Source organism: Cetorhinus maximus, chromosome 22 (assembly GCF_964194155.1).
Source record: "Cetorhinus maximus chromosome 22, sCetMax3.hap1.1, whole genome shotgun sequence".
Classification (NCBI taxonomy): domain Eukaryota; kingdom Metazoa; phylum Chordata; class Chondrichthyes; order Lamniformes; family Cetorhinidae; genus Cetorhinus; species Cetorhinus maximus.
The window spans coordinates 36,212,687-36,225,356 of NC_135900.1; the positions used below are offsets into that span (position 1 = coordinate 36,212,687).

Genomic DNA, 12,670 nt, shown 5'->3' on the forward strand with positions numbered 1-12,670 from the left:
GCTTGATAGACCTTAACTTTTATTTGTTTGTTTAGATGCGTGGAGAAGCGCTACTGAACAGAGTCACCAGAGTCAGCTAATGAACTTTTAACAAAAGCACAAAACTTTTATTAAACAAGAAGAGATGAAATATATTACAATACTCCTTCACCCACAAGTATACCTTTACAGATATATACAGATTTGTAAGGATAACACAAGTTAGAAAAGCTATCTTATACTCTAATGTTCACAGTAAGTACACAGTCCATGTACCGATAGGTGACCTGTGGTCAGTCACACCACATTCTGAAACCAAGTGGCAGCTGCCACCCCAGACAGATGAAATGGATCTCTCTTCAATTCCCCCCAGGTGCTTGTCACACTGAGTCAACCAGTCTCACTGTACTCCGTCTTTCACACGAAGGTTTCCAATCTCCACTCTTCAAGAACTTGCCTTAGAATCTTCTTCCAAATGACGCTTTCTCTCAGATGCCTTCTGCAAGGGTCCACCTCCAGGGCTTTGAACCCTCCTGATGTTCCTCTCCCTGGGTCACCACATGCACTCAAGCTTTTGTCCAGGCACTCTTTCTCACTGACTCAGCTGTCAACAGTACACCAATGCTTTGTATGCCCATAGCAAAGAGTTACAGACCTTCAGCTGCCTCTTTGGACCTTCTGACTTCTCACAAGCGTTTACATGGCTTTGACTCTGCTTCTTGCAGCTTGGAGCTTTAAGCTTGAAGCTTGGGGCCTTTCTCTGCCCTTCACTGTTAACTCCACTTAACAGGACCTTTTCCAGGTTCCTATTGTCCTTTGACTATGAGGTCTGCTTGGGACTTTCTCCTGTTCTACTGCCCTGGATTTGGGGACTTTGTTCTTTAGCTTGGGACTAGCTATCTGTCACTTTTGCTCCAGTCTCTCTCTGTCAGCTACTTTCAAACCAACTTTAGCTTGGAACTGGCCATCTGTTCCTTCTATGTTGCATCTGCTTGGCAGCTGTCTTCAAAACTGCTGTTTCTAGTTTCTTCTGTGTGCGCCTGTGGGAGGGATCTGCCTCCCTGGACCCCTATTGCTAGGCAACAGCCCAATTTTTCTACCCTTGTGTTTGTTTAACTTCTCTTACAGTTGTAAACTCTCAATAGAAATGCAGGTGCCTTTTAAAGTGAAACTAAAACTCAATTTGACCCTTTCTTAACACAGATACGGAAATACAAATCAAACTTAAGTATTAAAGCTAAAACTCATTCCTGACACCCACAAATACCAATATAACTTGCTTAAACTTTCTCTATTTCCTAACAGGATTTAAAAGTTCAGTCCCTTGAACAGTTAAAAGAGCTAGCAAGGCACTTATGATCAGCAAACAGCCTGCCCAGACGTACCTGGAATTTGAAAGGCTTAAGCAACTTGCCTTTGACTAGTGAGTGCGGGCACTTAAAACAGAAGCCACTTATGAAAACCTCTGTGAAATAATTCTCCTTGAGTTTAGAAACTCCATACCCTTCCCAATAAGAACACACCTAAGAACAGCAGGTAATGGAGGCCAGGCAGGCTGCCACACTGGCTGATGATTATGAGCTGATCCATAAACCCTTGTGCCAGAAGAGACCCTCCGCTAGTCACCCTCAACCAACCGGAAAGGCTCTGACTGCGGCTGCAAATCCCTGTAGATGCACGCCTGAGAGTGCGGATGAGCTTAAACGAATCCCTGAGAGTTACAAGGATTTTGTATCTGAAAAAAGGGTGGCTACATTTCACTAGGGTGAGGCGAGTAAGCCTGCAGTGATACTGAGGGATATAGGGGCCACCCAAACTCTATTGCTGGGAAAAGGCATGACCTTTCCACCAGAGAGTGCAATAAGTGCCAAGATGGTGTTAAAGGAGATTGAAGGAGGATACACGCCCATCCCCTAATACCGGTGCACCTGCAGTGCGACCTTGTGTCAGGACCAGTGACTGTGGGAATCATCCCCAGTTTGCCTATGGATGGGGCCAACCTACTCCTTGGCAATGACGTGGCGGTATCAAAGGTAATAGCATCCCCAGTGGTCTCAGAGAAGCCCACTGAAGTTAGGGAGACAGAACAGCTGCAGGAGAAAGTGCCTGGCATTTTCCCTGACTGTGTGGTAACGTGATCTGTGGCCAGACAAGCTCTGTCAGTGGAGGCTGAAATGGCACTGCAGACAAAAGACCCTACAGTCTGGTTATTGGAAACCATTTTTGGGAATCTAGAAGACCCTAAGGAGGTAATAAATATTCTTCCTTTGTCGTGGCCCAGCAAACTGACCCACCATTAAAAACATTAGCTCAGACTGCACGTAATGAAGCTGAGGCAAAAGCAGTTCCTGACTGTTACTACATTCAAAATGGGGTGCTAATGAGGAAATGGAGACCCCACTCACAGACCTGTAAACGAGGAGTGGACAGTGGTCCACCAGGTAGTGGTGCTGCCGAGGTACTGTAGGGAAATATTGTAGCTAGCTCATGAAATTCCGATGGCTGGGCATGTCGGTATATGCAAAACCCAAGCCCATGTCAGCCAGCATTTTTACTGGCCACACCTCCACAGGGGAAATTTTTACTCTCAGAGGGCTGTGGGCTTTTGGAATTCTCTTCCTCAAAAGGCGATGGAGGCAGAATCTTTGAATATTTGTAAGGCAGAGGTAGATAGATTCTTCATAAGCAAGGGAGTGAAAGGTTATCGAGGGTAGGTGGGAATGTGGAGTTGAGGTTGAAATCAGTTGCAGAAAACCCATGGAAATTCCTTTTAAGTTTATGTACTTCCTGTCGTACCACAAGACCCAGTTAACTAATATTCTTGATTTTGGAATAGAGGAAATCTGCACTCCAGAGTCAAATAAATCATTGTGGGCACCTTTTATCGAGGTCAATGGCAAGCATTGTGCCATCACCGCTCATCAGAAAATCCAAGCCAATAGGTCTGCTTCACACCCCAAATTTATCTTATTACTTTTTTGAATGTCTGATTCTCCATCTTCAGCTCATGTGTCCAGAGATGAAGAGAAATTTTTCCTCTCCTAACAAAACCAGTAACTATGGCCAGGATTTTCCATGCATCGGGTGGACGCGGGTGGTTGTGGAGCCGACCGCTGCCCGCAAATGGCTCCGCACTGCAATTTCACACGGGCGGGCCAATTAAGTGTGGATCACGAGCAGTAGCTCTGAGCGCTACCTGTGCGGGCGGGGGCAGGAGGGAGAGTCGGGTCCAGCACTCTTTCGCGCATGTGCGCGGAAGTGTGTTTCAGCCTCTCTGAGGCACGGCGCTGCCTCAGGGAGATTGAAGTGTATTTTAAAGACATTATTAAAAACATTAAGAATTTAATGAAACCTGTCCGCTCATGTGACTGTGTTACATGAGATGGGACATGTTTTTATTTTCAAAATGAAGTTTTCATATAATCAGTATAAGCTTTAGGAAACCACATCCCGCTCGTGGATGAGGATACCTAAAAAATGTGAAGGTCACTTGGCCTTTTCGCCTGCCTGCCAACTGTTAGGTTGGATGGGCAGCATAAATTTGGAGTTAATTAGTATATTAATGGCCTTAATAGGCCTTTCAGTTATGGGTGGGCGTGCAGCCGACTCTGGTGTACGCCTGCCGAGCGAAATATGGCGAGACAGTACAATGACATCGGGACGCACACCCGATGTCATCGTGCGTCATTTTACATGCCGGTGTGTCGGGCCTGCCCCCGCACACCGAATGTAAAATTCTGCTCCATAATTTCTTTGCTTTGTTTTGCTTTGCTTTTCAGATGTGGTCCAAAACCTTTGTTAATGTGGAGGTTAATGTCTAATAGGTGGATATCCATTTACCGAATCACGCAGCTGAAGACATTCTGTGAAACACAACTGTTCTATTGTTAAACTATAGTTCAGTACAAATACCAGTTTCCACTCTTCCCTTCTGGATCCTTTCCCTGCCCAGAAGCAAAACACCCCTCCTGGGGAAAAACCTAGCTCTTAAATACAGGCTTCAATGAGCATCACCTGCTCTGATATTCACTCTGAAGCCTGAGCTGGTTTACTCTTAAAGGGACCTGAATTTCTAATATTGTCAGCAGTTAATTTCCTGTTTAATGTCGCTACTGTTCTGCAGTTTGCTCCAGGTTGTTACTAATGATGTCAATAAAAGGGTTTACTTCTTTGACCAGAATCTTGGTCATTTGCCTTAATATCATTATGTGGCTTGGCGCTGAATTTTCTTTCATAATGCTCCTGTGAAGCGGCTTAAAATATTTTACTGCGTTAAGGATGTTATATAAATGCTAGTTGTCATTGTTGTTTTTCCACATGCTTAAAGTTCTATTGTTATAAAGCAAAGCAATCTCGAAAGATCAGTAATTCTTGTTGATCCTTTTGATTAGCAGTTCTGATACAGTTGCTGCTGATTTTATTGTGAAATAAATAATTGATTTTGAGCACTATGAGTATTTTTTTTCATTATGGAGTCAGTTTTGCCTCTATTTTTAATTGAAAGGAAAATTAGATATATTATTGCCCTTAAAATTCAAAGCTGTGTTTGTATTTATTAATGTTTCACAAATTTGTTTGTACTCTTTCCTCAGCTATAAATCATAACACAATATGGTACTAGCAAATTTTAACATTCCATTGGATCTGTATTGTACACAAATTCTATCATACTCTAACTGTTTCTGAACATTTTGCCTCAGGCCCTTTTTTATTTTATGTATATTAGTTGGCTCTTACCATTGTCCATCTTTTAACTTTTGTATTTTGTCCCTCTGGGGAAATTGTTTCTACAGTTCTCAGGTATAGTAGTAAGAATGCACTGCTCTTCGTGTTTGGTACAATGTCTCAAGTTGCGGATGCATTTGTTTCCTCATAATTAGCATTTTGCCCGCTTTTTTGTTTAATTAAACTTTCTTGTTAAGTCTGTCAGAGCTTTGCTCTGCATTGCAGAGTAATTTTTAACAGCCCTTTTCCCTGCAACTTAGTTGCTCCTCTGCTGAAGTGCAGTGGCTGACTGTTGTTGGAATACCCATACTGGAGTTTGCAGGTTGTCTCCAGGACCTTGTCCAAGTCACCAGTCTTCAGGTGTGAGGGCCATTGCAGCCATGCCCGCAGTAATTCCTAGATAGTAACCAGGAACAAGAACGCTGGCAGCACTTTTTCCCTTAATTCTCTCACTCTCTAACCCAGGGATGCTGTGATCATTTGAGATGCCTATATTGCACTTTAGCTGAAATCACAAAAAAAATACAGATAGGAGGCTATCTGGATCATGTATCTCATCCTGTCACAGAAACCTATGCAAATCCTATCACAGAATTGTTATGGTGCAGAAGGAGGCCATTCGGCCCATCGTGTCTGTACCAGCTCTCCAAATGAGCATCATGACTTAGTGCCATTCTCCTGCTTTTACCCCAAACCCTTGCAAATTGTTTCTATTCAAATAATCACCCAATGCCCTCTTCAATGCCTCGAAAAAAGAAACTTGAATGTTTTAAAAAACTATTTCACTTATTAATTACACTTCACGAAAAGCTTCTTGTCAGCAATCTTGCACTTTCCTTTAAATAATTTGTACATATTTCACTTTGCCCTACAATTGCTTTGAGATATGATTAGCCTTTTCTTTCCCATCCTGGTCTTATATAGCTTGATAAGGTTCCACCTCATTTGTCTGCTCTTCCAAGTTTTCTAATCTTTCTTTGTAACTTAGCTACCGTAATCTTTGTTATCTGAGTCTTCACTACAGTGTTTTCAAGGCTTGGATGTTTCCTTCTGTTTCTGTGACCAGGTCAGCTAACTCAGGAGAGACCAGTCATTGAAATCGGAATCTTTCTGACCTGTATAAATCAGTATAACATCTCTTGGTTTATTTACCTATGAGTTGCTGGGGAAGCTTGTTGGTGTATGGGTTTGACTAATTTTAACATGGAGTGCAAAAATTGCACTGAGAATCATGCGTATTTGTTAATTGCGCAACTAAACTAAATAGTACTGCCTTTTTTACAGAAATGATTTGAGTTTCTTCAAATCAATTGCAATATTTCCCTCACAACAGTCACCAACATTGCTGTGACTTATTTTTTTTTAAAACCTCACCATTTGAAAACAAATTGAGTAAAGATACAATAATAACTTGCATTTATACAGTGACTTTAATGTAGTAAGATATCCTAAGGCACTTCACAGGAGCTTTATCAATAAATTTGAAACCAAGCTAGATAAAGTGATATTTATTAGGGCAGATGATCAAAAGTTTGGTCAAAGGGATGGGTTTCAATGAATGTCTTAAAGGAGGAGAGAAAGGTAGAGAGGCAGTGAGGGACTTCTAGAGCTTAGGGCCGAAGCAGCTGAAGGCATAGCTGCCACTATTGGAAAATTAAATAGGGCGTGCGCAAGTGGCCAGATTTGGAGGAGCAGAGATCTCTTGATAGGTTGTAGGACTGGAAGAGATTACAGAGATAGGAAGGCATGAATCCATGAAGGAATTTGATAACAAGGATGAGAATTTTAAAATGGAGAGTATACTTGACCAGGGACCAATGGTATTTGGTGCAAGTTAGGATACGAGTTCAAGTTTATGGAGGATGACAGGTTGGAGGCTGGCTAGGAGAGATAGGAGTAGTCAAATCTAGAGCAAGCAAGATGTTGATGAGGGTTTCAACAGCAAGTGAACTGAGGCAAGGGTGCAGATGGCATTTTTAGGGAGGTTTAAGAAGGCAGTCTTGACAATGGAACATTTATGTGGTTGGAAGCTCATTATCTTCGAGTCAAATATGGCACCAAGGCTGCAAACAGCCTTAGACAGTGGTCATGGTGAGGGATGGTGCTGATGTCAAGGGAATAGAACTTGTGACAAGGATCAAAGACAATGGTTTCGGTCTTCTATAATTTAGTTGGAGGAAATTTCTATTCATCCAGTATTGGATATCGGACAATCAGAGTGAAGGTGTAGAGACAGATGGTGGTGAGATAGAGTCAGGTGTCGTCTCTGTGCATGTGGAACCTGACGTGTTTTTGTGTGACTCATCAAGGAGCAACATGTAGGTGAAAAATAGGAGGGGGCCAAGGATAGATCCTTGAGCCACTCCAGAGATAACAGTGCAGGAACAGAATGAGATCCCATATTGCAGGTGATTATTTGGCTGTAGCTGGAAATGAAAGAGTGGAACCAGGTGAGGGCACTCTTGATTATCACCATTTACGCATGATTTAGGATGGAATTGCATTCTGTCTTTGAATGGTGCTCATGACTATGAATTTATGTATTTTCTTATTCAAAATCTTTCTAAGAATAGCATACAGATATATTAAACTCTTCACTACAATTCCACCTAAAACAGAATTAACTCAAGAGATAGGAGCAGGAATAGACCACAAAGCCCGCCAAGTCTGCTCCACCATTCAGTACCATCATGGCTGATCTTGGGTTTCAATTCCACTTTCCTGCCTGCTCCCGTTCCCTTGATTCCCTGAGAGACCAAAAATCTGTATATCCCAGCCTTAAATGTATTCAACAATGGATCATCCACAACCCTCTGGGGTAGAGAATTCTGAAGATTCGCAATCCTTTGAGCGAAATAATTTCTCCTCATCTCAGCCCTGCAGCAGTACCATGGACTTGCTCACATTTGGGGTGGGCAGGACACCGTTCCTGAAAGGACAAAACTTCGGATGCTCTCTGGGAGTTTGTCCAGCATAGATATGCATAGTGCCATGCCCTCCGATGGGTATGTTTAATGCCATGCCCTCCGATGGGTATGTTTCTGTAGCGAGAGGCTCTGCCTGCTCACGTGAAGCCCTACTAGGCCAACTGGCTTGCCTTGCAATCTCCATCATTCGGGTCTGGGATGACCTATTTTGTTGCAATGAGAACATACCGGCCTCTGGGAATCCTTCTTTCGGGCTGCAAGGGGGGCTTCTCGCACCCTCTTTTGCGTTTTCTTTTCTGGGTGGGGGGCCTTTCCTATCTAGGTCACCCTGCTTATCTTTCCAGTGCTAATGGGAATGGTTTCGAAAGGGTCTGCCTGAGTTTCCAGGCCCACAGGTGAGGTCATAACTGTCTGCTCTGATGGCTGCATCCTTGGCTGCGAGGATTCCCTGCTCCTCTAGGTGTATTCACAGGTTGGAGGGTAGGAAATTTTTGGATTCCTCCAATGCCACTAGCTCATGCAACCCCTCAGAGGTGTGTGTGGGATTCTTAGGGATTTTACCCATCGGTCGAACGCTATTTGCTTCAGCCCTTCGAACTCGATATAGATTTGTTTGTGCTTCTACGAGCATTCGGAAATTGTTGGTGATATGCCTCTGGGGCTAACTTGTAGTCACTTAAGATAGCAGACTCAGTCTGCTTATAATTGAGGGACACATCAGGAGGCAGCATGGAGTAGACCTCTTGGGCTCTCACTGACAGCTGCCCTTGAAATAAAAATGTCCAAATATCTGAGGGCCATTTTAGCTGACCTGCTATTTTCTCTAAGGTGGTAAAATATGACTTCATATTACTCTCTTCAAATTTGGGAAGGAATCTTGCATACATGAGGGCCTCAGTGAGTGGTTCTGGGTTAGGGAAATAGAGGTTGCTACCAGGTAGCAAGAGCTTTTCCCTTGCAGTTTCCAGCCATGTGCTCTCTCTCTCCCTTTGAGCTGCTAGCTCCATTTCTAATTTTCGGAGCTGCAATTCTCTTTCCTTTCCTTGGGCTTCCCTCTTTTTCTCTCTTTTCCTCTCCTGAGATTCCCTCTCTGTTTCTACTTCCATTTCCCAAGCTGCCCTCTCTTTCTCTCTTTCCCTCTCCTGAAATTCTAGCTGCAATTTAAGCTTCTACAGCTCGAAAGTGGTTAGGGGAGGGGATTCGGAGTCATGATTGAGCTCTTCATTTACCTGTTCTGCTGGTAACTTGAGATCCAAATGTTCTACCAACAAATCGATCAGTTCACTACTTTTGATTTTGATGGGCAATTTTAACTCTACTTCCCTAGCTACAGTTTTCAATTGTTCTGTGCTAAGGGCTGCCAAGCTTTCACCGTTTAAATCCCATTGATGAGCAAACATCTGGGCATCAAATGTTGCCATTTTCTTAGTGTTGGGGAAAAGGAATGTGCTGTGGTAAGTTACTTGTGTTTTAAAATTAGTTCCAGCCACCGAGTTTTCCTCTTTTGCATACCTGATTTGGCTTGTCTATTAACTTGGACTCTCGACAAATTCAAATTGGATTATCCTGAATTTGAGCTCCCAATTTCAGTTACAGACAGGAGGGGATTTAAGTTAAACAACCCTGATTTCTCGTCTCACCACTTGTCCGTAAGCAAAGAAGTGCTTTTTGATTTTTGATTTCCCCTTTTAAGTGGTACATATTTTCTTGGGGCGGGTGGGGTGGGTGACATCTCCCATTTCTTCTCCTTGGTTTGGCTAAAGGATATATATTCCTGAACAAAACAAAAACAGAATTACCTGGAAAAACTCAGCAAGTCTGGCAGCATCGGCGGAGAAGAAATCAGTCAACGTTTCGAGCCTTCATGGCCCTTCGGCAGAACTGCAGCATAGTTTCAACAAGGGAGAAATATAAATTGGTTTAAGGTGGGTGGGGGGGGGGGGAAGAGACACATTGAGGGTGTGGTGTGAGCAGATAATAATCAAAAGATGTCACAGACAAAAGGGTCAAAGAGGTGTTGAAGGTGGTGGTCTTTGTCTGAGAAAAGTGCTAATTAAGAATGGAAAACAGGATATTCAAAGTACAGCTCTAGTGGGGGTGGGGTGGAAAGACTAAAGGTTTTAGTTTTAGATTTAAAAATAATGGAAATAGGTGGGGAAAGAAGAATCTATATAAATTATTGAAAAAAAAAGCGGGTGGGGGGGGGAAAAGAAACAGGGTGGGGATGGGGGGAGGGGGAGTTTAAGATCTAAAGTTGTTGAATTCAATATTCAGCCCAGACGGCTGTAAAGTGCCTAGTCGGAAGATGAGGTGCTGTTCCTCCAGTTTGCGTTGGGCTTCACTGGAACAATGCAGCAAGCCAAGGACAGACATGTTGGCAAGAGAACAGGGTGGAGTGTTAAAATGGCAAGCGACAGGGAGGTTTGGGTCTTTCTTGCGGACAGACCGCAGGAACCCTCCGGGACACCCTGGTCCACTCCTCCATCACCCCCTACTCCTCAACCCCCACTTATGGCACCTCCCCATGCCCACGCAGAAGATGCAACACCTGCCCCTTCACTTCCTCTCTCCTCACCGTCCAAGGGCCCAAACACTCTTTTCAAGTGAAGCAGCATTTCACTTGCATTTCCCCTAACTTAGTCTACTGCATTCGTTGCTCCCAATGCGGTCTCCTCTACATTGGAGAGACCAAACGCAAACTGGGCGACCGTTTTGCGGAACACCTGCGGTCTGTCCGCAAGAAAGACCCAAACCTCCCTGTTGCTTGCCATTTTAACACTCCACCCTGTTCTCTTGCCAACATGTCTGTCCTTGGCTTGCTGCATTGTTCCAGTGAAGCCCAACGCAAACTGGAGGAACAGCACCTCATCTTCCGACTAGGCACTTTACAGCCCTCTGGGCTGAATATTGAATTCAACAACTTTAGATCTTAAACTCCCCCTCCCCCCATCCCCACCCCGTTTCTTTTCTCCCCCCCCCACCCGCTTTTTTTTTTCCAATAATTTATATAGATTCTTCTTTCCCCACCTATTTCCATTATTTTTAAATCTAAAACTAAAACCTTTAGTCTTTCCACCCCACCCCCACTAGAGCTGTACTTTGAATATCCTGTTTTCCATTCTTAATTAGCACTTTTCTCAGACAAAGACCACCACCTTCAACACCTCTTTGACCCTTTTGTCTGTGACATCTTTTGATTATTATCTGCTCACACCACACCCTCAATGTGTCTCTTCCCCCCCCCCCCCCACCCACCTTAAACCGATTTATATTTCTCCCTTGTTGAAACTATGCTGCAGTTCTGCCGAAGGGCCATGAAGGCTCGAAACGTTGACTGATTTCTTCTCCGCCGATGCTGCCAGACTTGCTGAGTTTTTCCAGGTAATTCTGTTTTTGTTTTGTTTTGGATTTCCAGCATCCGCAGTAGCTTTTAGCTTTTTGTTTTTATCTTGATATATATATTCCTGATTTGGACTCTTGAGGTGGTTAATGTTTCACCCAGTTTAACAGGTTTCAGGGTCCCTTTGTCCTCACAGATGTATCGTCTCCATTGGCCAGAGCCCTGCCTTAGAAATGTAAAGGGTTTGTGCATTTCTTTGGAATTTGATTTCTGCAGTCACAGGGGGCATTAACATCTCGTTAGAGATAACAAGGTTCCTGCTGTTTCCTGAAGGCTAGAAATTTCTTTTGTATAAGTCGTAGCTAGACAGGTTTCAGTCAGTGTAAAGCCTTTGTCCGTTTTAAGAAATAATGATTTTATAAAGTAGCCCGGATGATATTGATTTATATATATTTTCCTTCATGTCTTCTGGGCATGACAGATAACTGCTATGTCCTGACTTCATGCTGATGGCTTCAGTACACTGAGCAAACTACTCATGGAACTTAATCTGTTTGAAGCCTTTCCTATTAGGAGAGAAATTTTCTATAATATTTGTCTGACCAATAATCAAATGATAGCCCACTGTACCTATTAACACAACTCCTGTGGTGTTGCTCACAGCAAGTCAGGGCATGTTATTTTATAACAGTGGTATTATCAGTGAAGTATGGTGAGGGGAGTGTTACAAGATATAAGTGTGACACTTAAATGAAGTGCATGCTCTATGCAAAGATTTTAATGGCCTGGATTTTGTGATCCCAATAGCAACGAATGCTGAGATGTTTGTTGCTATTGAAAGTCGGAATGGCACCACAACTTCCGGGGTGGAGGGGGGTGGGGGCGCATTTGTGCTGGAAGTTTGAAGTTGCGGTGTGCTTTAATGGAGCTTTCAATGATGGCTCCACTGGGCCACTTTGTAAAGTGGCCTGGATCCATTTTTCATCAATTTCAGCTGATTACCCACAACTAGCACTGGATTTAATGTTAATTTTATTTAGAGCTGCAATCAGCAGGCACAGAACCTGGGCATCATATCGGTTAACACTGTTAAATTATATGCAAGAAATGAACCAATTCTGTTTAACTTTTAAATGATTTTGACTTAATTTGTCCCAAAAGTAAATTATTGTAAATAACAAAGTCTCAAATACTGAGCTCTAATGTAGAATGGCTGTTAGACCTTCAAGAGCTTCCGCCAGCAGGAGGACAGCACCTCAAGGACCTTAAGAGGTAGCACATTCCTGGTATTCTGAGATTTATTTTAGAATCACATTAGGAAACAGAGCTGAATGTAGCCAGTGACTCAGGTATTCTGCTGATACTGCCTTTGAGGTGGCTGTGGTGGGGACGAGACCGTTGTTCACCTCCTTGTGGATTGTGCCTTTGCAAAGAAAGTCTGGAGAGAGATGCAGTGGCTTCTGTCGAGGTTCATCCCGAGCGGTTCTGTGACACAGGACTCTGTGCTCTACGAGCTGTTCCCAGGGACACACACCAAGACAAAAATCAACTGCAGCTGGAGGATCATCAACTCGCTGAAAGACGCTCTTTGGTCTGCCTGAAACTTGTTGGTCTTCCAGCGCAAAGAGTTGTCCCCAACCGAGTGTTGCAGACTGACACATTCCAAAGTCCAGGACTGCGTGCTGAGGGACGCACTAAA

At 43.5% G+C, this 12,670-nt stretch overlaps 1 protein-coding gene across 6 annotated transcripts in view; it reads left to right on the plus strand.

Annotated features, from left to right (window-relative positions):
• Positions 1-12,670, plus strand: part of immp2l (inner mitochondrial membrane peptidase subunit 2) — a 662,809-nt gene that overhangs the window by 175,819 nt on the left and 474,320 nt on the right. The window contains exon 5 of one of the 6 annotated variants that reach the window (XM_078568099.1): positions 3,759-5,213. The exons of the other annotated variants lie outside the window; for them this stretch is intronic. Within the exon in view, the coding sequence (XP_078424225.1) occupies positions 3,759-3,800 (42 nt within the window). The 3' untranslated portion in view covers positions 3,801-5,213. Of the gene's footprint in view, positions 1-3,758; positions 5,214-12,670 lie in introns of those variants that run through there. 6 annotated transcript variants of the gene reach the window in all.